Source organism: Astyanax mexicanus, chromosome 10 (assembly GCF_023375975.1).
Source record: "Astyanax mexicanus isolate ESR-SI-001 chromosome 10, AstMex3_surface, whole genome shotgun sequence".
NCBI classification, from domain to species: Eukaryota; Metazoa; Chordata; class Actinopteri; order Characiformes; family Acestrorhamphidae; genus Astyanax; species Astyanax mexicanus.
The window spans coordinates 27,843,496-27,868,537 of record NC_064417.1 but is presented as its reverse complement, the minus strand read 5'-3'; the positions used below and the strand labels follow the sequence as shown (position 1 = coordinate 27,868,537).

At 37.4% G+C, this 25,042-nt stretch overlaps 1 protein-coding gene and 1 long non-coding RNA gene across 2 annotated transcripts in view; both read right to left on the bottom strand.

The window, feature by feature from the left end:
* zgc:154054 (Glyco_transf_54 domain-containing protein) overlaps positions 1 to 20,781 on the bottom strand; it is a 35,573-nt gene extending 14,792 nt beyond the window's left edge. The window contains exons 1-9 of the mRNA XM_007229860.4: positions 20,435 to 20,781; positions 15,792 to 15,941; positions 15,580 to 15,699; positions 13,385 to 13,518; positions 8,501 to 8,547; positions 4,778 to 4,891; positions 4,565 to 4,640; positions 3,754 to 3,868; positions 1,907 to 2,037 (exon numbers count right to left, since the gene is read on the bottom strand). Coding sequence (XP_007229922.3) covers positions 1,907 to 2,037; positions 3,754 to 3,868; positions 4,565 to 4,640; positions 4,778 to 4,891; positions 8,501 to 8,547; positions 13,385 to 13,518; positions 15,580 to 15,699; positions 15,792 to 15,941; positions 20,435 to 20,528 — 981 coding nt within the window. The 5' untranslated portion in view covers positions 20,529 to 20,781. The remainder of the gene's footprint in view (positions 1 to 1,906; positions 2,038 to 3,753; positions 3,869 to 4,564; positions 4,641 to 4,777; positions 4,892 to 8,500; positions 8,548 to 13,384; positions 13,519 to 15,579; positions 15,700 to 15,791; positions 15,942 to 20,434) is intronic.
* Positions 20,782 to 21,935: 1,154 nt separating this feature from the next.
* On the bottom strand, positions 21,936 to 22,552 carry LOC111195708 (uncharacterized). Its single transcript, XR_002651745.2, has 2 exons — positions 22,340 to 22,552; positions 21,936 to 22,130 (listed from the first exon to the last, which is right to left on the bottom strand). It is a non-coding gene; the product is annotated as an uncharacterized LOC111195708 (long non-coding RNA).
* Between the last annotated feature and the right edge of the window lie 2,490 nt (positions 22,553 to 25,042).

Here is a 25,042-nt window from a genome sequence, read left to right as displayed (position 1 = left end):
CCATGTACAGTGCCCTCCATAATTATTGGCACCCCTGGTTAAGATGTGTTCTTTAGCTTCTCATAAATTGAGTTTTGTTCAAAATAATATAGGACCACGATGGAAAAAAGAGTAAAATACAACCTTTAACTCAAGTGAATTTATTCAGTAGGAAAAAAATCCCACATTAAGAAATAATTATTTAACATCAAATCATGTGTGCCACAATTATTAGCACCCCTGATGTTAATACTTTGTACAACCCCCTTTTGCCAACAAAACAGCACCTAATCTTCTCCTGTAATGTTTCACAAGATGGGAGAATACAGAAAGAGGGATCTTTGACCATTCCTCTTTGCACATTCTCTCTAAATCATCCAACGACCTGGGTCCTCTCCTCTGCACTCTCCTCTTCAGCTCACCCCACAGGTTTTCAATGGGGTTGAGGTCTGGGGACTGAGATGGCCATGGGAGGAGCTTGATTCTGTGTGCGGTGAACCATTTCTGTGTAGATTTGGCCACATGTTTAGGGTCATTATCTTGCTGAAAGACCAAGTGACGACCCATCTTCAGCTTTCGGGCAGAAGCCACCAGATTTTGTTTTAAAATGTCCTGGTATTTTAGAGCATTCATGATGCCATGCACCCTAACAAGGTTCCCAGGGCCTTTAGAAGAGAAACAGGCCCACAGCAACACTGATCCCCCGCCGTATTTCACAGTGGGCATGAGGTGCTTTTCTGCATACTCAGCTCTTGTGTTACGCCAGACCCACTTAGAGCATTTGTTGCCAAAAAGCTCTATCTTTGTTTCATCTGACCAAAGCACACGGTCCCAGTTGAAGTCATAGTACCGCTTAGCAAACTCCAAACGTTTGCGTTTATGATTGTGAGTGAGAAATGGTTTCTTCCGTGCATGCCTCCCAAACAGCTTGTTGGCATGTAGATAGCGCCTGATGGTTGTTTTGGAGACTTTGTGACCCCAAGAAGCTACCATTTGTTGCAATTCTGTAACAGTGAGCTTTGGAGAACTTTTTTATTTCTCTTATCATCCTCCTCACTGTGCGTGGTGGCAAAATAAACTTGCGTCCTCGTCCAGGCTTGTTTACCACTGTTCCAGTTGTTTTAAACTTCTTAATAATTCCTCTGACAGTAGATATGGACAGGTGTAGGCGAGTAGCGATTTTCTTGTAGCCATTGCCTGACTTGTGAAGGTCAACACACATCTGCCTCACTTGAATGGTATGTTCCTTTGTCTTTCCCATGTTGAAGATAAATGGCCTCTGTGTCACGTCATATTTATACCCCAGGGAAACAGGAAGTTGTGAATTACTAATTAAATGTTCCTACATACTCTGATCAACTTCGTAAACTACTGTAGAAGTGACAGAAATACTTTTATTAAATTTATTTCCTAAGAATTGTTAGGGGTGCCAATAATTGTGGAACAGGTGATTTTATGAAGAATAATTATTTCTTAGTCAGGGATTTTATTTCCCCCTTAAAATTTACTTGAGTTAAAGGTTGGACTTTACTTTTTTTTCCCATCGTGGTCCTATATTATTTTGAACAAAACTCAATTTATGAGAAGCTAAAGAACACGTCTTAACCAGGGGTGCCAATAATTATGGAGGGCACTGTATATTACAAAATATTAGTGAGGACAAAGCAGACAATTTATTAATACATTCATATGTTTGTATTCATTAATATTAAACGCATGTATCATGTATGATCCAAGTTTTCTTATGATTTAAAACGGTTTCAGTTTTAAAGCATCCAAATGAGGTTAAAACACAGAACCTATTATACAAAAGGATATCCAAAGCTAATCATGTTTTTTCATGTTAAACAAAGAATGTCTTCCAGTTTATTTTTAGCATTATAACCAGACCTAGAACCTTTAATACAGGAAAAATAGATCATCTTACGCTGTCCTTCTCCGGGTTACACACTTTCACCCAGAGGATGTGATCCAGCAGCCAGTCGATGGGCTTGTCTTTGTGAAACATCAAAATAAACTCCACAATCTTCGGCAGATCTGCAGCTCGGAAAAGCTTACCTATAAAAAACAGCAAACATTAACTGGAGGAAGTTGTGGTTGGAGAAACCAAGAGATGGGGCATCTACTGTTCTTAAAAAAAGCTCAGAAAACTCATTCTTTCATGAGACCACAAAATTGCTCTTCTTATTTGAGTGTGTAAATGAAAGCATGATGGTCTTGTATACTAGTGAGGCCAGATGTCCTCACAATTTATGACAATTTTTATGGTCCACAAAAGGTATAGTGCTTTTTAACAAAACTGGTTCTATACTAAAACTAAAAAAATGGAATTTGCTTTTGGTTTCCGAGTTTAAGGAAATAGGAGTGTAGAGGTTTGCTAACCAACCCAAGCCTTGGTGGGCTTTACAAGGATTGATTTTTCCTATAAAACCCTTTTTCAAACGAGTAACTTCTATGTAGGACATTTTTATCTTGATCGCTCTCTCTGATTGTCTTGCTTTCTTATGGACTGAAGACAAAAGGGATTGAGAAGAAAGGAAAAAAAAGGAAGAAAATGGTAGAAAAAAGAAAGGAAAGAGAATAAGAAGAGGGAAAGGAGAAAATAATGCAAAAGAAAGAAGATCAGGAAAGAGAGGTGACATAACAAAAAAGGCAAGGATTAGAAAAGAAAAGAGAAAAAAGAGTAAAGAGTACAGAGAAGAGAAGAAGTGAAAAGGGGAAAATAATTGAGAAGACAGGGCAAGAAAGTAGAGGTAAGTACAGTGAGGTCCTCACAAGTATAGAAAGGTCCTCAAAAGTATAGTAAGACAAACGTGTGTGTATGTGATCTGTCTTTGTGGACAGTAGATAACAGCAGATTCACTCGCTAGTATCATGTTTCTTCATTGTGGCGTTTTGTGAAACCATGCTGGAATGGAACTGTGAGCTATTGTATCTACTGACGCCACTTTGCCTATAACCAGAACACTATAGGACACCTGAGATCCGTGAACACAAAGACCACTGTTGTGGTGTTCTGATGGGACAAACCCTGTCCAGCTACTTCTATATAATGGTGCAAAGCTTAAGAGACACGCTGTGATGGGACTGATATCTCTGACCCGTCTGCTGATAACATGTAGAGTAGAGCTCTGTGGAGCTTCATCTGGGAGATGTTTAAGAAGAAGAGTGATGAGGAATAAAGAAGATTATGGAACAATGTAAATGTTCGATAGCCAATCCAAGGTCTGAGGCTCACAAGGAATCCTTTAGTCAGACAAAGTTTTTATACACATAGTGTTTTTTTCTTTATATAGGTGTAAACTGATGGCAAACATAGAAGATAAGTGTGAACAAGGACATAGAGAACAAAAACTTAATGCTACAGAAGAGGACAACATAAATAATAGAATAAGCAAATAATAGAAACTAATAAATTGGAAGACAGGACAAGAAGGAGAGGTGAAATAAATAAAATAAAATAAAAGTAATGAGAAGCCAAGAGACGTGATGTAAAAAGACAAAAAAAGACGAGATGAGGAATTAACAGAGAATAGATAGTAAAAGTAAAAAGAACTGGTAAGACATGAGAAGTGAAAGTAAAAGAAGAAAAGTGAAGAAAAAAGAAAAGCAGTGATTACAAGAAAAAAAGAGAAAGAAAAGAGAGGAGAATAGAGAAGAGAGGATAATAGAAAGAGAAAAGAGGAGAATATAGGAGAAGAGAAGAGAGTAAAAGACAAGAGAATGAAAGGAGATGATAACGAAATAAAAGAGAAGAGAAGAGAAGAGACGTACCAATGAAGCCCAGTTGAGAGAACTCCAGGTAGAGCCAGCGCTCAGTGACCACCTCCTGGACATACTTATTTATAGTCTCATGATATCCTGACTTTGCCACAATATCATCCTCCAACTACGGCAAATAAACAAAGACACTTTGGATTAGATTACCAGACAGGAATTAAGCCTAGTGGTACACAGTGTTTTATTTATTTACCACAGAATGTGATAGAGGCAATTTTTTGAAAACCCTATTTAAGATCCAGATTATAAAATATGGGCATAAACAAAATGGTGCCAACTACAAACTTACAACATGAATTCAGATGTTTATACTAAAAGAGCCCATGAAGAGCCCCCACTTCAATTCCTAACTCTCTTCTTCAGCTACAGAACCTCAGTTTAGATCAATTACTTCTAAGATCTTTTAATTTTTTCAGATGTATCGGCCAATCCCATTAATTACATTAGAAAGTCTCTTCTACATATATGACCACATGTTCCGGATGACAAAACACCATATCGTCATGAATGATTTTTACATTTTTCTATATGCTTTTGTTTTAATATAAGTAGTGTCTATGCTGCCTATATTACCGGATGCTCTGTAAAGGCCATTGAAGAAGAGTGAAGTAAATGCTACTAACTGTTGGAATTGTAAGATCATATCTTTATATTTTGTGTAAATTAAATAAAATCAATGATAAAACCGGACATTGCAACAGTAGAGTATATTAAACAGCTGGATTTGTGTTTAAAAGTAAACAGTAAGTGCACACTTTAGACAGCTATTCTTTAAGTTGGTACAAGTCTGGGTACAAACACTTACCTGAACGTAATAAATGCCCTTCTGTTGGGCATACAGCATCAGGAAGCTGTAGTCCAGGTTCTGCTTGGTCCTCCATCTGGAACCACGAGATAATAAGCATAAGCAATAATGAATGTTTGCAATATTTTCAATAAGCAAACACTAAAACACTAATGTGATTAATATAATCCCTAATGTATTCATAAAACAGGTGAGGAGATGAAAAGCTCCTACTTGACTCTTTCTTTGGAGTCTCCGAAGGTCTCCTTCAGGTTGGTGAAGTTTGGGTAGTAGTATGGAGAAGGGGAGATGACTTCAACCAGGCCGGAACTCACATCTTCTGGAAAACTAGAGAAAAATACAGAAACAAATGTTACATATTGTATACCCTCACTAAGCACATTACTAATAACAATACATGGATCCTGACTTGATCTTCTGCTGTAAGCTGTAGTCCATAACCCTCATGTTACTATAGCCTTTCTGTCAGCTCCAATGACTGTACAAAAACATGGATGCTGTAGCCAAGACAGAGTCCAACACATCTAACTACACAAATGTTAGCTGGCTGGATAACAAGTACTTAGATCACATTGGCCATTTTACACAAATATTAGTCTTACCAAAAAACCTGCAAAGAACTGTGTACAGAGTGTCTTTGTTAATGCAACAAACAGCACCCAATAAAACACATGATCAATATAAGTATGACTAAAGGTAGCTATCTGAGAGCTCAACTACAACTCAGCTTCTCTATGTATTGCAGAAGGTCTGTTCTGAAGAAGGCTATCAATCATTTAATTCCTAAGTGTGTTCCCACCTTCTTACGATATAGAAGAATACGATTTAAAACAGTATTTAAATGTACCAATATAGCAGAGGCACAGAATTATTGCTGGAATTGCCAGGGCACTGGAAATGAAAAAAAAAGTAAGACTAAAAAATGCTTTTTTCTTGAAACACATGGGGATAGGTGGAGCTACACATCATACTGTACTGCAATCAGCACTGCTTGACCTGTGGTGGCTTCATTTTTGAGAGTCGTTGTGCTTTCCATGCTTTTCTAAAGTAATTGGTCAGCTTTATCCAGACCTGAGTCTCTTTTGAGATTTATGTCAGCAGAACTGAAGAACCACCAACTAGATATCTTTCCTTTAATACACAATATAATATAACCACAATATGCTGCCCATGACAACAATGATATATCACAAGATAATTCTCTACTATACTTCATGGCAACTGTGTAACTGAAGAGGATAAAATAAATACACACCTTAATAAGCAAATATTAGAAGTTATGGATTTATTGGAGAATAGGTTTACCCTATTCATGTGATTGATGAACAGGGTACCATGTGCCACCATGTGACTAATGAAGCAGTAACTTCAGTAATTCGAATTGGGGGTGAATATTTATAGAGAGTTTAGTTAGCACCTATGTTTAACACTATTTATATTGGACACAACGTACCTATATGATATCAACACAGTACAATAGATCACAATATCAATATACTGATATTGATATATCATCCCATCCTAATGTGAACAAGCCTGTCGCTGAAGCAAAGGGAAACATATGTTCAGTATTTTATTGATGCTGTCCAATAAAAAAAAGAAGAAGTACGTCCATGAATTCCTTATTGTTTGGACCATGTAGATCCTCTGCATGGTGTACAAATAGTTCTCCCTGTATTGGCCAATAGAAATGAAGTACATGGAAAAACTTCCATTTAGTTATAAGAACATTTATGCCTTCTCCTGTAAGTTCACCATTTTGGAAATACATGTTTTACATTAGACAGTTGAACATTCAAGTTAAGGCAAATGAACAGCTATATTTAAAGGATAGAGCACACAGACACACACACTTTCTCATTGTCTGCTCTATTATCTGCTCCTGCCTCCATTGTTTCAATTGCAGACTCTTCACCCTCTCGATGACACCCTGCTGCTCTGTAGGACAATGGCTGTTAGTCCCTGTGTGTCTGACCCTTACAACAGATTTATCCCCTTGACACATGATCAGGTTCCTCCCACGGGTTCCCACACCTTTACAGAAACAATATTCCAAAGCTTTCCCAGAACTCCTCAAAGATCCAGTTTAAACTAGTGGTGTCACCAGCAGCATGTGTACATGCGCGAGTGTCAGAAAGAGGGAGAGAAAGCATAAATGTCAACATAAAAAAAAGTAATTTACCACACTGCCACATATGCATACTATGTTATATTCTATATATGTTATATCATATATTAATACATTTTCAGACCAAAAAATAAAAACGTTTACAGATAACTCCCATGGTAATATTAACAGCCCAAGTTTAACAATTTACAAAGGCCTGTCTGACTTCAGGCCTTAAAGCTGACTTTGATAATCTCTATTATGATTTTATTAGCAAGGAGGTCTAATGAACATGAATAGGCCAGGTAGGCCAAGTTTGTTTAAAAACAGCATTTTTATATCATTCATAAATAAATGTTATTTAACATTTTTATACTTCAATTCTGATGTCTAAATATTCTTAAGCACCTAAAAGTTATTTTTTTTGTATGTGTAATTGTTATAATGCTACTTGCACTATTGTAAAATTATTGCCACTGAGCAAATGTTGTTTATCGCTACAATTTATGTGACAAAACATCATTTAAAAAAAACAGGACAGGCCTATGTTGCATTGTTTATTATGTTTAACTAAGCAATACAGTTTCTTCTTCACAGCTTATTCTGTTCACATCCTGTGCTTGTGTGGAATTTGTGGTGTCTGATGTCATGGCTGTTTGTCTCATGGTTTCCCCAAACTTACTTCCGCCTCAGGGTTTAACTGGGTATTGCATTGTACAGCTCTCTGCCCAACAGCGGAAGTCATGAATCTGATACAGCTGCTGTTAGACAACCTGGTGCCGGTAACAACAGAAATCTAAGCATACTGCTTATATATTATAAGTAAGCTTGGCATTTATTACTCATTTAATAGTTATTTATCAGAATATAATAACATCTTTATTGTAAGTATTGGGCTAAAACCTTTTCCCTTGTTTTCAATTAAATATTTTGAACAAAAATATGGCGACACCTGCTCATTTATTGCTCTCATATATTAAGAGCAGTTTATCCTGCTTTTGTTGGGGTAACTGTCTTTACTGGCCAAGAAAAAATGATGGAACATTGCTGTAAATATCAGAGGACATACTGTGACAGGAGTTACAGGAAATAAATGCCCAGTCATGCTGCAAAGATAGATGCTGTTTGAACTAATTTGCCTATAAGTGTTTTGTTTTGTAGTGAGGTCTGGATGTCAGCTGAACACTTCTATTGGAAATACTTCTCTTTAGGGACTATGGAAGCTGTGTGTATTTGTGTTTTGTTTATAAACATTTGGACATATAGTGTATTGTCCCTTTTTTTGGTGTGTCACTTTTTTAAAATGTGAATTGTGACAATGAATGGGCAAATAGAAACACTTAAACAATTTACAATGACTTTCAGTAAATGTTAAGATTTTTAACTTACTGTTGTAAAGTCGCCATGCAACAATTTTGTAGATTAAAGGCCAATTTTTACTTAACCTACGCCTAGTCAGTGAGTGTGCTACGCAGCGGAGCGCATTTATACTTCTGTGTGCACGTATCTGCGGCTCTTTGTTGCTCTGCAGTTTAAACCTCAAAGGCGTAAATGTGTGGGCGGGACTGCGAGGCTCGGCAGACCAATCACAGCTGCGGCTGTACATAACGACGTATAATTAGATTATCAGGGAGGTGTGCGTTGACAAACAGTGTAGACTATGCAACGACGCGTAGGCTACGGGGTATGTTTGACGCAAAAGTATAAATTGCCTTCAATATTTACTGACTACCCTAAAACTTTAGTTTCTTGTTGTTATTGTGTTAGATAAGCCCTAGAGAAACTAAAAAAATGCTAAACGAGAAAACAAAAGAGAAAATGTCACTTACTTCTTCTTAATACTTTCTGAAACACTGCTCACAAATGCGTCATCAGTCTGTAAATGGAAAAAGAAAGTCTTGTGACTGAAAGAATGAAAGTTTGAAAGTTTCCAAGACAGCTCTGAGGTGGAGGAACACGCGGATATGAGCATATTCAGCAAAACAACAAACATAGACAGTACTGCCCTTACAAATGAATAATTTTACAAGAACTACTTTTGATCCCTTAAACAAGCTTCTAATGGAACCTTATAATGTTTAGTAACACTTTATTTGACACATTCATAAGCGTTGAATTATGTCTTTATAAATCTTTATTAAATCATTTATTTATTAATAGCTTTTGCCATTAGTCACAATATGACATAAGACTTTGTATGAAATAAATGAGAGTGTATTTATATCATGTGTGATTAACAGATATGGTTGATGAGAGGTAAAAAAATTACTTTAGGTTTTTTTGAACACTAGATATTTTAACATCCAAAGAAACATACCAAAAGAGCACAATGTGACATTAAAGATATAGTTATTGTTCTGAATAAATTATTCTCTTTATTCTCTTAATGCTTATTCAGCTGAAAACAAGAAGTGTTTTTGTTGACATTTTCAGTTGAATAATTTTGGTTGCCAAATATTTAGCGCATCTTTAGTAAAAATGAAACAGAACTTTAGCTGATCAACACACCTCAGCAAACCATCAGTTCAGGAAGGAGCACATCATCTTTTTGAGCCAGATAGATCTTGAAGCACTATGATTAGCTGCATTAAGAATTAAGGAGTTAATTTGCAAGAACAGATAAAAGCATGTTTATATGATGGATCCTATTTATTCTTGCAAAAAACCTCTTCAGATGCTTGCAAGAGAGCAAAAGCACATTTAAATCAACTTTGTGTTAAATTATTTATCAATTTTCCATTTTTTTATTAATACCGCTTTCCAAATCAAAATGTTGATCCTGCACTGACTGTATTGAGAAGGATGGTATTTCTGTCATTCCTACTCTGAGCTGAAACACTTCTACTAAACTATGGTAGATGGTGGATCTTCAAGAGATCTTTTGAGAAAACTCTGTAATGCTGATTCATATTAGTATAAAACTTGTAATATTGATCTACTGCCTCAGCCCTCACAATTATTTCTATTTTACTTGTCAACAAATGCATGCGTACATGTATATTCAACTATACTTGTTTAGTTATTTAATGTTTCCCCTTTAAATAAAGGTTGCAGGTTTTTTGGACATGTGGAATTGTGGTCAACTGCGATGATGGTGATGTCGTCCCACCCATTGCACATGTTCACTCAGGTTTGTTGACGATAGAGTGGATGGATGGATGCCAATGTTCCTGCCAGCCTGTATATGTTACCTTCAGGCTCATTCCCTTCAGGCAGTTATATTCAGATCTGCCGAAGTCATTAGCCACACTGTCTGTTCTCTATAAAATTTCTTCAAGTTACTGACTGCCTGCCTGTCCAGCCTGATACTGAAAGAATGTTCAACCCTAAAGTTCTCCTGTTACCTGTCCGGTCAGACTGATAAAAGTCTTTCGTAGTTAGGCTTTCCTGACACCCACCACAGATCAGCTGCCTACCGGCAAGTTTATTCCACCTGCCTCAGACTAATTGCTGACCCCCCACTACCAACTATACTGAAGTTTAAATTAACACTACCTAGAATTTGTATAATTGATCCATTGCTGGCTAGGCTATCGCCCTGAATATATATAAGACCCATGTGGATGTATAATGACGTTTCATAATTAATTTATAAGTAGTCTGACCAGAGTAGGGAATGGGAGTCCTTGGTTATTCTCAAGGTTTCTTTTTCATCCAGTTCTAAAGGAGATTTGGGTTTAAAGTTTTGTTCGATTCTCGGTCCTGCTACCAGACTTCTATGAAGCTGCTTTTCAAAAACATCAGTTGTAAAAAAGTGTTATATAAATAAATTTGATTTGATATTTGAGTTTAAGGAGTGTAGAAATTGATAAATCATAATATTAGTATGAGCATTGCTCAATATTGTTAACAGTATGACAGTTAAAAATAATGCAAAACTATTCTCTAATATCTAATGCACGCCTACAGAGGTGGTAACACATCCGGATCTGAAGGAAAAGGATTCTCCTGGGCCACATTAACTTGTTATTGTTCTGCAGTGAGGAACCCCCCTGTGTTTAATTAACAGTGTCGAACTGCAACCAGACCCAGAACATCACTGTAACGGTTCTTTTGACACTAGAGACTCTGCGGTGAGTACAGAGGCCTTCTGACCTGGGCTGGGCACTTGCAGCGGAGCGGGTAAGCCCACACTGCAGAAACAAACACCCCTCAGTAAACTGTGAGCCGAGAGTGGGCAGGGCCAGAGAGCTCTGGCCATTGGCTGAAACAGAAACTGTGTTCATATGCACATAGGCGTTGCCGCGTTTCTCTTCTGTTAATCTACTCAGACTGGAGGAAACATAGGACTTGTCTTTGCAGCAGGGCTTCTCCATAATTAGCATGACAAAGATGCAAACACTTCCTGTTCAACTGGAGATACTGGGTTGACTAGCTAACCCCAGAGCAACTTAATTTTACTTCCTTGCACAATTATGAAACATTTTTGGTTTTGTTTGCTGTTTTTAAATTTTTTACTTCAAAGTTCCTCACATTACACATTAGCAGGTAAGGAGTCAACCTACCAACCACATTTCTTCGAACCATCTGCAACCACCTGTGTTACCAGAGCAGCTGCCCATCAACAATCTACCAACCACTTATCAACACCATACAAATCACCTTGCAACCATTTCGCAACACCTTAATGATCACTTAGAAACATTGTGGCAGCCATCTGGTAAAAATCCAGCATCTTTTTTTGCACTATGGCAATCGACTGGAATGCCAGAACACCCACCCAACAATCCAATAAAATAACGTAGCATATGTGGCATACCACAATGCCATAAGAATTACAGGGCTTGGACAATGAAACTGGACCAGCCTGGTGGCCAATCTTCATTAATTGCACATTGCACCAGTAAGAGCAGAGTGTCATGGTTCAATTAGCAGGGTAAGAGCATCGTTTTGAATGAAAAATATTGCAAAGCACACAATATTATGGGTGACATTCCAGAGTTTGTTCCAGAAATTGTTGGTGCACGTCTTGCTGGCGCATCTGTGACCAAGACAGCAAATCTTTGTGATGTATCAAGAGCCACGGTATCCAGGGTAATATCAGCATACCACCAAGAAGGACAAACCACATCCAACAAGATTAACTGTGGATGCAAGAGGAAGCTGTCTGAAAGGGATGTTTGGGTGCTAACCCGGACTGTATCCAAAAAAACATAAAACCACGGCTGCCCAAATCACGGCAGAACTCAATGTGCACCTAAACTCTCCTGTTTCCACCAGAACTGTCCGTAATAAATTATTGTGGTCTATACCAGGTGTTTCAGTTTCATTGTCCAACCCCTGTAACTGTCCACCCTAGAGCCGGCATTTACTGTACTATAAAAACACCTCAGCAACTTTTATTGCAGCCACCTGGAATATCATAGCAACAACAGCAAAGCAACTGCCTGAAAGTGCGAACCACTTAGCAAAAAAAAAAAAAAACATAGCAGCTTTCTGTAATAGCATAACTACTGAGCAACCCCATAGCCACCATGCGGAACACCATAGCTACCACTTAGCAAAAACAGATTCATCCTATAATGACCAAATAGCAACAGCATAGCAACTGACTAGATGTGGAAACCACAACCCTCTTACCAATTTGCCCCCTCACCTATAATCCACATGACGTTGATTTATTATTTCCCTACTACATTCATCGCACTGCCGATATCTCTCTGATTGGACAGACAGTCCAAAGTCTTGCATTATGACAGCTTTGATTTTTTATTGACAGTAATAAGAAGGCCTGTCAGAGACAAGTTAAAACAGATTTAACTGCTTACCTGCATTAACCATGTACACAGGCCTCTACTTCAGTTATTTACTCTCATAACTACTAATTACTGCCACATTTAGCATACATTTCACAAACCCTAAAACTGAACTCTGTGGGACCTCAATCAGTCACTAAATAATCACTACTGGTTTCTGTACATGGAACAAAAACTCAATTGTAAACCTAATGTTTAGTGTTTTAATGATGACTCATTTTTAAAAGGTGTCTCACATGTGTGTCCAACATTGCTGCCTGTCAACTTTTTAGTAGCAGGGGCAGGCCTAGAATGACCCCCAGGGATACTGCTGTATACACAGCCCTCAGGGAGTGTGGGAGAGAGCCAGCAAGGAGAGATGATAAAAGGTATGCTTAAGTTTACTTTTACAGACATACTCCCATAAATTAAATTGAATAAATAATTTATAATAAAAATCAATTATCATGCTGAGTATCAGTTGAATACCCTTTCACAAACTCTCTGTTTTCCATCTGCAAGATGTGAGCTCTACAGGAATATAATGGTGCTAGCTCAGCTAATTTATGCCTTATCATTTGTCAATCAACATACTAAAAGCATGGCTGCCTTTGTCAGTGTAAATTTCATTCACGTCTTAACACTAGTAGCACTGCCGAGATAAATGTATTATTAGAATATCTGCATAAGTAAAACAGAACTCCTGAGGTAGCTAGCTATCTAGAAAAATGTGTGTGAAGCGTAGCATTGCTGAAGTAAATGAATGATTATAATTGCAGCGCAAAACAAAATTCATGATTAGAACTGCTGACGGAATCATATTGTGCTTTGTTAAATAGATATTTTTAAATTGTATTTAAGGAATTGCATTTTCTTTGGAAGACAAAATAAAAAACCATTAATGGAGGAAAAAATGCAAAATTAATTCAAAATCCTGAACAAAATTTAAAAATTAAAAATTCACAACTTCAGGCTTACCTCAGCAACAAAGATGATGATGACAATGTCCAACTTCTGCTCAGGTGTGAGGTCAAAGAGCAGAGAACTCACTGTGTTTACCAGGTAACTTTGCTTCTCTCTGCGTACAGTGGGTATGGCAAATACTAGGGACACTGTAAAGACACACACCCACAGAATCAAACATTCACTTAGATTAGACTGGTATTTTGGTGTAGTGAAGGTAAAAAAAATGTATGCTGCATTCCATTTGAACTTGGAATGTTGTAATTCCTGACATCCAAGTAGTTACATTACAGTTCATTAACGCCTCCTTTAGCATATCTATATGTCTCAATAAAGCTGTTGTACACACAGTACAGTACATCTTAAATCTGTGGACATGTTTTCTATGGTTTTTGAATGTGCAAAATGTTGCAGAATGAGAGTACAAAACAGGTATCGTCAACAATGCTGACCTGGGACATTGCTAAAAATGCTAAACTGGGACATTGCTAAAAATACTAACAGGCCATGCTTAAATGCGAATGCTCAAACTACTAACCTGAGTTAATGCTAAAAATGCTAACCTGAGACATTGCTAAAAATGCTAACCTGAGACATTGCTAAAAATGCTAAACTGGGCCAATGCTAAAAATGCTAACCTGGGTCAATGCTAAAAATACTAACCTAAGACAATGCTAAAAATGCTAACAGGCCAATGCTAAAAATGCTAACCTAGGACATTTCTAAAAATTCTAACCTGAGACATTGCTAAAAATACTTACCTAAGACAATGCTAAAAATGTTCACCTTGGACAATGCTAAAAATGCTAACAGGCCAATGCTAAAATGCGAATGGGCCAATGCTAAAAATGCTAACTTAAGCCAATGCTAAAATACTAAACTGGGACATTGCTAAAAATGCGAATGGGCCAATGCTAAAAATGCTAACTTAAGCCAATGCTAAAATACTAAACTGGGACATTGCTAAAAATGCGAATGGGCCAATGCTAAATATGCTAATCTTGGATGTATTGAACAAAAGACAATGGTAAAATTATTTGAAAAAGGCTTTGATATAGAGTACAATTATTCAAACTATCTGTTCTACTGAAACAACGACAACTCAGGTATGATAATTCCCATCTCTGACACTCGAACTTCAAGGTAAATGGAATGCAGCTCACTCCTGGTAGCCTGTTTGACTGAGCTTATCTAAGCTGATAAGATAACCACACAAATTGACTATAGTTGTAATTGTAGATGTAAATATTGTGGTACTATAGTTGTAACTGTAGATGTAAATATGGTGGTATAACGTATGAAGTCCTTACAGCAACATTTCAACCATTTCAGACAAGTAGAGGTTGTTAGTTGGGCAAAGGATGAATAGGAGCAACACCATTAATACCCCTGACTTTTGGTCATATACACTATGGATCCAAATGTGTTTAATGAATACATACAGTTACTGTAAGTGACACCCTTTGCTATGGACAGGTGTAAAAATGCATACACACAGCTGGGATGCATAGTTAATAGAATAGGTCACTCTGGAGCAGATCAACATAAGCCTATTGGCAACATGATTAATGCCAGGTGTGGGCTAGGTAGAAAGGGTATAAACCCGCCTGCTGTGGAAAAGTGGAAATGTGTTCGTTGGAATGATGGCTCTCAATCTTATACTTTTGGGATAAGAGTTAGGGAATTGGGGATGAGGTGGGGAAGAATAGGGATGTATCAATTATTTGGTCATTTGTATTTATTTTACTAAAAATGACTAAAAAAATAAACACTTTCTATGCTCAGCCAAACAAATCAAAATACTGAACAGCTTATATCAATAGTTTATATTTTTGTCTTTGAAAAGCACAACTAAAATACACTTATAGTATTTCATTTGTGAAATTGTTTGTAAAAAAATATAAGAACCTGCTAAAAACACACACATTCAAACTGACTTTTCATTTTTTTCAATTTTTGTGCATCCCACCCCACACTAACACTATTGATGCTGAATACAATCAAATTCTCTCGGCAATGCTCCAACATCCATCAGAATCTCTTCCACAGACAGCAGAGAGTCATTGCTTTCCGCAGAAACAATAAAAGAGCAGGTGTCCCAATACTTCTGTCCAACTAGTATAGCAGGTGTGCTATAGATAGTCACAGTATATCCACTACTGGAGACTATATTACACCACTGAGTGAAACAGAGCCTGGCAGATACTGACCTCCAGCGCGCCCCTGGCCCAGGTGGATAATGGGCTTCAGGCTGTTTGGGTGTTTTCTCAGGTGAGGCAGGTAAAGGTAAGCGTTGGGCTGTACAGGGAAAATACCCTGGGGCAATTTAGCTAGAAGGCAAAATAAGAGTGCATAGGTGCAAAGAGTTAGTAGTACTCGGGTAACAAATCTGAACATATATGACAATGAAAATGAGACCTACCCACGGAGCCGTTGGAGGTGAGATTAGAGGAGAAGCTCACGTTCTGCAGGTTCTCCAGTACCTGAAGCAGTTTGTAGGTCAAGGCCTCTCCACGCTGTTCAGCTCTCACCAGTCTCTCATAGACTATTTGCAGATCAACCGCTTCCGTTTCTAAATGTCAGAAACACACCTTAATCAGATAAAGTTCTGATCAGTTATAAAACCAAATGGCCTGGCTATAACAGATGTACTGTACCCCATTTTCCAAAGCTGCTACTAGGGGGTGCTATATCATATTGTAAGAAATAATATTGCAAAACATAATATTAAAAACTCCAGATCATGATTATTCTTAAAAGAAGTGTATTTATATTGTTACTTATTGGGTTTACTTTTTATTGTTTGTTTGCAGTTTATATGCATGCACTTAATATGCTTCAATTAATTTTTGAGGTTGATTTTTGTTATATTACTTTATTTTTGCTACATTTTTTATTTTGTGACACTATTGTCAATTTTACACAAAATCAGGGTATTGGTAAGTTACTGTTAATGAAATAGACAAATGTTTTTAGATTATTTCCGTTTCTACTAATGGTATGAAACTCTTATATCAACATTTATTTTGTTGCAGTAGTATATTATTAAAATAAAAAAGTAAATGTTTTGTCATTCAAATTACTTGACAGTCAATCTCCAGACATGAACTCCATTAAAAACCTCTGGAATGTAATCAAGAGGAAGATGGATGGTCACAAGCCATCAAAATAGAACTGCTTGGATGTTTTTATCAGGAGTGGCATGATGCTACACAAAAGCAGTGCGAAAGATTGATGGAGAGCATGCCAAGACACATAAAATAGAAACTGAACATTCTAAAATGGTTTCTTAATTTTTTTCCAGAGTCATATACTATTATTAGTTATATGTTAAAACATTTGTTTATCAATGATTGGAACATGTTTGTGAACTCTATATAAATCCATGCTTAATCTTGTCTCATGGTTTCTAAAAGATTACTTATCTCATGTACCTGTAATCAACATTTAGCACACTTTGACAAAAACATCATCCACATAAATTGGGTCTACATTTCTATTTGTTTATTGGTCTGCCGGGACCTGCTTCCTTGTTTTTGAGCAGGCAAAACATTTGCCACCCTGTGAGTTGAGTTGCATGCATTTCCTTTACTAAACAAAATATCAGATCTGTGTATCTGTATTTATTCTGTTTTGTGGTATCATGTTTTATGTTGTTTTCAGTACTTTGCCTGTTAGTCAATGATTTGTCTCAGGGTTACAGCAGGTGTTTTCTACAGCCACCTTCCTGGATTGCTCTGCAGTGTAGAAATTGCTACATAAAGAATTTGTTAATGCTAGTTAAATGACGGAGACATTTTAAAGCCTAGAATATGCTTTAACACATTTCACAACACGCTGCAGTGTGAAGGTGGAGCACACCTTGTGAATCATGTGTCCAAACATCATTCTCTTGATGTACGCAATTTCTGGATCATCTGTCCAAATACAGTAAGATGAGTATGAAGCTTTATAGCTGACATTTGTATTTGTATTTGAATACACATTTTGTATATCTGAATTAAATTCACTTGACTTTTGATAGACTTGAAATATTTAATAGGGTATTTAATACATTATAATTTTCAAATCAGATCTATCAATTTTAGATGGAAAAAAGATTTATAAATATTTAGATAAAAAAGAATTTTGGCCAGGCGTAAAACATTTAGTAGATAGATTTGGTTGGACCGGCACTATGATACAAATATGTTCCATGCGTGACCTGATAGGGCTTATGAACAATCACAAGTCCTGTTCTAAAGTGAGATGAGCTCTGAATTTGTTTTGCAGATACATAAGTAAAGACAACTCCTGATTTATAGAGAAAATTTTAAGTCAGTCCTCTCTTGCAATGGATTGAGACTTACAGGGGATACCAATAAATCAAATTACTAATAATAAAAAAAAAACACCCACAACTTTGCTTGTGTAATCCACAAAAATAAGTGATGATAAGAATAATAAAAAAAAGTAATGATGGTGGTTTTTGGTGGTAATTAATCTAATATTATTAAACAGAGTTTATCAAAACATCTAAGTGCAGTTATTAGTGTAGCCAGAAGTGTAGCCAGTAGTGTGAGGTTAGTAGTGTCAGTAATGTAGTCAGTAAAGGGTCAGTAATGTAGTCAGTAATGTCACCAGCAGTGTACAGTCAGTAACATATTTGAAAGCACAGTCAGTAATGTAGCCAGAAGTGTACAGTCATTAGTACAGTCAGTAGAGTAGCCAGTGGTGTAGCCAGTTGTGTAGCCAGTGGTGTAGCCAGTGGTGTAGCCAGTTGTGTAGCCAGTAGTGTACAGTCAGTAGTACAGTCAGTAGTACAGTCAGTAGTACAGTCAGTAGTGTACAGTCAGTAGTGTACAGTCAGTAGTACAGTCAGTAGTGTACAGTCAGTAGTACAGTCAGTAGAGTAGCCAGTAGTGTAGCCAGTAGTGTACAGTCAGTAGTACAGTCAGTAGTACAGTCAGTAGTGTACAGTCAGTAGTGTACAGTCAGTTGTGTACAGTCAGTTGTGTACAGTCAGTAGTCCAGTCAATAAAGTAGCCAGTAGTGTACAGTGAGTAGAGTAGCCAGTAGTGCCAGTTGTGTAGCCAGTAATGTACAGTCAGTAGTACAGTCAGTAGAGTACAGTGGGCAAATGAAAGTACACTTTGCTGAGAACACCTGGAATAAGATTAGCCTGGTTTAACCTTTCACACATTTATGAAGCTATAAAACCAGCCGTTTAAGTAGATGTTTAGCTCTGGTGTATGCTTTTTATGGCTCAGTTTGGTAACAGAGTTTCTAACTGAATCTAAGTTCTCAGGTGTTCAGAGTCCAGGTGAGGTTATCTGCTAAGTGGACACCAAGCACCAAGTTCCTTGGTGTCCACTTAGCAGATAACCTCACCTGGACCCTGAACACCAGCTCTACAGCCAAGAAAGCCCAGCAGCGTCTCTACTTCCTCCGGAAGCTGAGAAAGGCCCGTCTCCCTCCACCCATCCTCACACTCTTCTATAGAGGGACCATTGAGAGCATCCTGAGCAGCTGCATCACTGCCTGGTTTGGGACCTGCACCGTCTCTGACCGCAAGACCCTCCAGCGTATTGTGAGGACAGCTGAGAGGATCATCGGTTTCTCTCTCCCCTCCATCACGGACATTTACACCACCCGCAGCATCCGCAAAGCAACCAGCATTGTGAATGACCCCACCCATCCCTCACACGAACTGTTCTCCCTCCTGCCTTCGGGAAGAAGGTACCGCAGCATCCGGTCCAGCACGACCAGATTCTGCAACAGCTTCTACCCACAAGCCATCAGACTCCTCAACTGCAGAGACTGAACTGATGGTTTTTCTGTACATGCACACACACTCTTACCCCACTTACCCCAGAAAATGGAAAGCACTAAAAACCCTACTACCTCACTGGACTCTATTGCACACTGTGAAATAGAGGTAATTACTACCTCACTGGTCTTTTTTGCACACTGCATAATTTGCATACGGTCTTGTTATTTATTATTGTTTGTCTGTATTGTGTTGTATTGTCTGTCTGCACTTTTGTACTGTTGCACTTATTGTTTTGTCTACACTGTGTTTATGTGCACCATGGTCCCTGGAGGAACGTTGTTTCGTTTCACTGTGTACTCTGTATATAGCTGAAATGACAATAAAAACCACTTTGACTTTGACGGTGGCCAAACGCTCACCCAGAACAACTAACTTTATTCCTCACTCTGGAGTCTTGTAATAATAAGAAGCTCAATTTATATGAACACTATAACTGGTATATGGCCCATTCTAGAATAGTGTATATTTCAATTATTAATCAATTGAACCATTTAAACCAGCCATTAGAACAGTTTACTGCCACATTACCAACACTAGTCATATGGACTAGTCACATATTACAGCTGATTTGCATATTTCATGTAGTGACATTGAGTTTCACTCTTTTTTTATCTATAATTATTTTTTGTAGTAAAAACAATTAGATTAGATAGATATTCTTTGTCTAGTAGAAACTGTAAAATGTAATTAATAACATATTAACACTAATTCTGACTTTAAAAGCTCCATATCTGCAAACAGATTATGACAAAATGTTCAACAATACAGACATATACAATTCAAGTTTTAATTAGTAATATTACAATTAATTAAAACAATTTCTACTGTACAGAATTACAGTATAGATATCCAAAATTGCAGAATGTAATAGCAAACATATGTAACTACAGTTTTTTTGCTAATTAAAAAAATATTATAGATAAGACAGAGCGAGTGACTTCATGTAAATAAATGGTTATTTGTGACTAGGCAAAATTACATTCAGATTATGAATGTTATAATGTTAATGATATGATCAAATATCTAGTCAGAATGGATTCATTAAGTTATGACCGAGTATAAATGTAATATCTTAACTCTGTAATATCTTAAAACTGCATTTCAGAGATTGCAATTTGATTAATTTGGGCTTTTACTAGTAAAAACTACATTTCAGCGATTGTAATTTGAGTAATTTTGTTTTTTACTAGTAAATACTGATTTAGTATGGCAGGTGTGATTTTAGGCTGAGTCAGATCCTGACTGGGTCTTACCTGGTCGAACAGAGCGCCAGGTGTTCAACAGTAACATACACCCGCAGAGGGCCAGCACTGTTGGTAGAAATGGGCCATAACGGGGGCACCTCATCTCAGTCCACACGCGTCCAGCTACACGTCCAACTCAAACAAGACCGGGAAATGAAGGTGTGCGCCGCTACGGTCCGGAGGAAGTTGTGTTCATTTCTGGCGGGTTCTGTCCGATGGAACCGGTTGGTGTGGTGTGAAGAGTCTCAGATTGGTGTCATCTTCATCTCCTCACTGTAAACTAACTCCAGCAGACAGGCTGACTGACAGACTGACTGGGCGACGTGCAGCTCTGCCGCCTCCTTCCTCCTACCTGTTGCCATGCTTGAGTAACCAGAGGGAGTGGCCAGATATATCAGGGTTGCCAGGTCCACCAAAAACGCTCATCCACCAGATCAGCCAAAACATTGATTCCACCCGCCTAATATCGTGTAGGTCCACCTTGCTTAAAAAACAGCTCGGATCCATCAGGGCATTGACTGCACAAACACTTCTGAATGAGTCCTGTGGTATCTGGTACTAAGACTAAGTTCAACATTCAGATAATGTATGCCCTGGTATTCACGTTGTGAGGTGGGACCACCATGAGCATCAGTGACCACAGGTTCCAGGTTCTCCCTGCCCCAGGTTCTCCAGTGTTCTCCTTCACTGGAAGGTACTGACTACTGCATACTGGGATCACACCACCAGATCTACTTAATGTTTTGGAGACGTTTTTAAATATACACTATAAATATATACACATGCATTTTTTACATACTTTCCGTACACACATTTTAATAAAAAAAAATGCTCAGAAAGTACACTTACCTATAAATTTAATTATTAGGAACACACTATGTTTAATACGGCTTTGTGAAAACTGAAGCACATTTTTAAATGCATTTATTAAATTATTAAAATCGTTTTTAAATAATTTATTTGTCAATTAAGGAACAATTACACCAATGTTTTATAATTGGTCCTTTTATTTAAACGACTAATGTCAGTTTTAGTGTGAATTGCAGTTTTAGAATCAATCAGAGTCAGAATTGTTCCAAGTCTTTTAAAGGGATCCATATGTCAAAATATTCTGAATGCCTCAAAATCATCTTTTGATACAGAAATGTTCACAAATAAAATTACATTGATGTCCTTCTTTAAAGGATACACGAAGTATTAGCATCACAGTTATCTCTTGGATGTATTTAGTTGGCCTATTAAATATCTTTGGAATAATTTAGAGTCTCAGAACTTGCTATCCAATATGAACTCAAATTTAACATTTTACTCTAAATTATGAATGACTTAAAAAAAAAAGCATTCATATTATTTAAATTAATTTTCTATTACTCGTCCAGGTCTACACCCAACATCAGTACCAGACCTCACTGATGGTCTTCTGTATCTAAATACAGTCAAATTTTTAATAGATCTGAGGACTTCACAGTAGAGGAGACGCTGTTACTGAAGCAAATAAGATCAAGCTCCCTGTTTTTTTACTTAATTTCAGAATATTTATTGAAATTGATAAAGTCACACAAGAAAATAGCAAATATGATTCTTGGGGCATTATTAGTTAACCAGACCTGAAGAATCATGATCATGATATCCAGCATTTATTTAGCATTCTTTTCTGGTTCAGGTTTAGCCTCACTTTCAGACATGTCGGTCTTCTCACAGAGCTCTGTGAAGGAAAAAAAAAAAATTAGCAGGGAATAATGCAGGAATTCAACTTATGTCATCCTATAGATTTGTATATATTCAGTATATGAGGAAAATCTCTACAAACTATAAAGTAAAATCCCTTTTACAGAAAACAAATATTTCCCTAATATATGCTTATTATTCCTATAATCTTAGTGTATAAAACCATTTACTACATACTATACTGACCTGTTCCCTCATCATCAGATTCAGTTGTTTCCTGTATGTGTCCACGCCAGACTCGGGGCCTTTGCGTTCTTTTGCTAAAATATAGAGGTGATGGTCATAGCTAATAAATAAAAAAGAAGCGTATGTGTGTATGCAGTGCCCTCTAGTGGTGCATTCAACACGTTATATCCAGCGCACATAAAAGCTTTTAAAACGTACTTTACTCACTTTATACTCAAATGTATGAAAACGTAGTTTCAATGTATATATGTTTTAAATATACGTTTTACTCTTTAGTTTACAAATTTGCAAACTAGGCTGCAATAATAATGGCCTGTGTTCAGTCCCTATTTTTTCTGATGGAACTGTGGACAACTCATTTACTCATTTGGTGGTACTAAATGAGATTTACTAGATAAAAATAATTCACAAAATAATTCTGTGATAAATTGTGATTATTTACAAATTTTCTTCTGATATTTTTTTATATTGACTATTTAATAATAAAGTAATTATATTTATGTTACTGGTTTCAGATGTATTAAATCAAAACAATATTCTGTGATTAGTCATGATTAAATGTAAATGCTGGTGTTTCCCAGTATATTTTTAAAAGTTCAGTATTTTGATGAGGTGAGTTACTGAGAGCTTAAAATAGAGGAATTAAACTCTTACTGTAAACCAATAACTGTAGAAAATGTGGGCACAATTAATCCAATCCCTTTCATTAAAACTGGTTTACATTGTTTCTTGACAAATAAAATTCTAAAGCAGAAAATATAAAAGTGTCCTACTCAAAACGTAAAGAGACCTCTGGTCACCCTCCCACCTGTCTCAGGGTGAGGCAGTCAGGACAAGATGGCAGTAAATCCAGTATTGTTATATTGCTTTCTGTGAACAGACAGGTATGCCTGGGTGGAAGCTATACAGACAACTCAAAATATAATTAAATTACTGTAACACTGGAACTGGAACTGGAAAAGACCCTGCAGGTTGAGTTACCATAACAGTTTTTTTTTTTATCTGTGGGCTACAGTGGGTCTTTAGTGGGGCATATGTCAAAGATTTTGCTCTTATTTTCTGTTCTGCAAATTTAAAGGAGAAATCTGGTGTAAAATGCACTTAGGGTGTAGTGAAACATGACAATGATTATGGACTTTTCGACTAGCCACTCCTCCTTCAACCCCCAGCATTCCATTCCAAGAGGCTTACAGTTCTAGTAAAAGGGGCATAGTGTTATGGAGGATCATATAAAATATAAATAAATAAATGCACATATAAATGTATAAATAAATAAAAATATAAATAAATAAATGAATAAATGTTGAAATAAATATATATAAATAAATATACATATAAATTAATAAATAAATAAATACACGCATAAATAATTGTATAGGTAAATAAATACTGTGGTAGGCCCCTGGGGTTAGGGGCGTGACCACTGTGACCCGGAAGGAGGAAGCACACAGAGAACACAGACACGGGGAGTAAATGAAACTCAAAACATACCTTTATTTTCTTTTAACGCCCTCCACCACACCCAGAAACAAACTTAAAAGAACATAGCTCGGCCCAATGGGGCTCTAGAGTCTATAAACCACTTCGGGGTCGTTTTAAAGGTCCGTGCGGCCTCAGCTCACTCCTCCCAAGTCCAAGTCTCCCTCGAGTGTGAGCTGAGGCAGAGTTTTTATGCCTGTCCCAGCTGGCGGCTTAATCAGTCCTGAATGCACACCGGCTGGGACAGACATGGCTGTGAGTTCCGGCGTGGGGCGGACCCACGGTTCCCCCGCCTCCTCACGCCACAATACATTGACAAACACATTTCTTATTTGTTTATATATTTATTTATTTATTTATTTATTATTTTAACATGTATTTATTTATTTATTCATTTCAATATTTATTTATTGATTTATTTATTTCCACATTTCTTTGTGGATTTATTTATTTATTTCCACATTTTTTTATTTTTTTATTTCTGTATTTATGCATTTGTATGGTAATTAGGTAGGCGGTCCTATCCTCACTGTAAAGCACGATTGGTTGCGGCTCGCTCGAATTCAGTCCCCCTGGGGCCTCATGTAGTAAGACTTGCGTGGACTTCCTACAAAAAAAGCCGTACGCCTGAAACGAAAGTGCCGTGGGGGAACGCACTTTCTCACGTTCAAGTCAAATTTAGTACATCTGACCATGAGCATGAAATATGGCGTACGCAATGTTTTTGTGCGTACGCACCTTTAGCACATGAGGCCCCTGTACAGCTGAAAAGACCTGTTTTTCTTCATAAGGAAGACTATCAAATGGCTTCTCCAAAATCCTGTCCACAACATTAAAACTGTCTGACATTATGTGCAGCTTGCTACCTAGCTAGGGGCATGTCCGTCTGTGAGGGCTTTGTGACGGTGAATGGGCTCAGCAGCACCCGCGGGACAGAAACTGCGATAGAGGTCAGACAGATCATCCAATCATCATGCAGAAGCTGAGCGTCCAGACCAGCTGAGGCCAGCCCACTGCCCCATAGACCCCCAAAGATGCTGAGCGTCCGATGGGCGGGACAAAGGCCAGCATTTATCCAATTATTCGTCTCGTTTCGCTTCACTCTTTGTTTCTTTATTGATTTTTGTGGACGCTCAGCGTCCGCACTGTTTAAAGGACTGTGAAGCTGCGGGAATGAGTGAGAGGAGAGCAGCATCGTTACCAGTGATAAGAAGCTGATTCTGG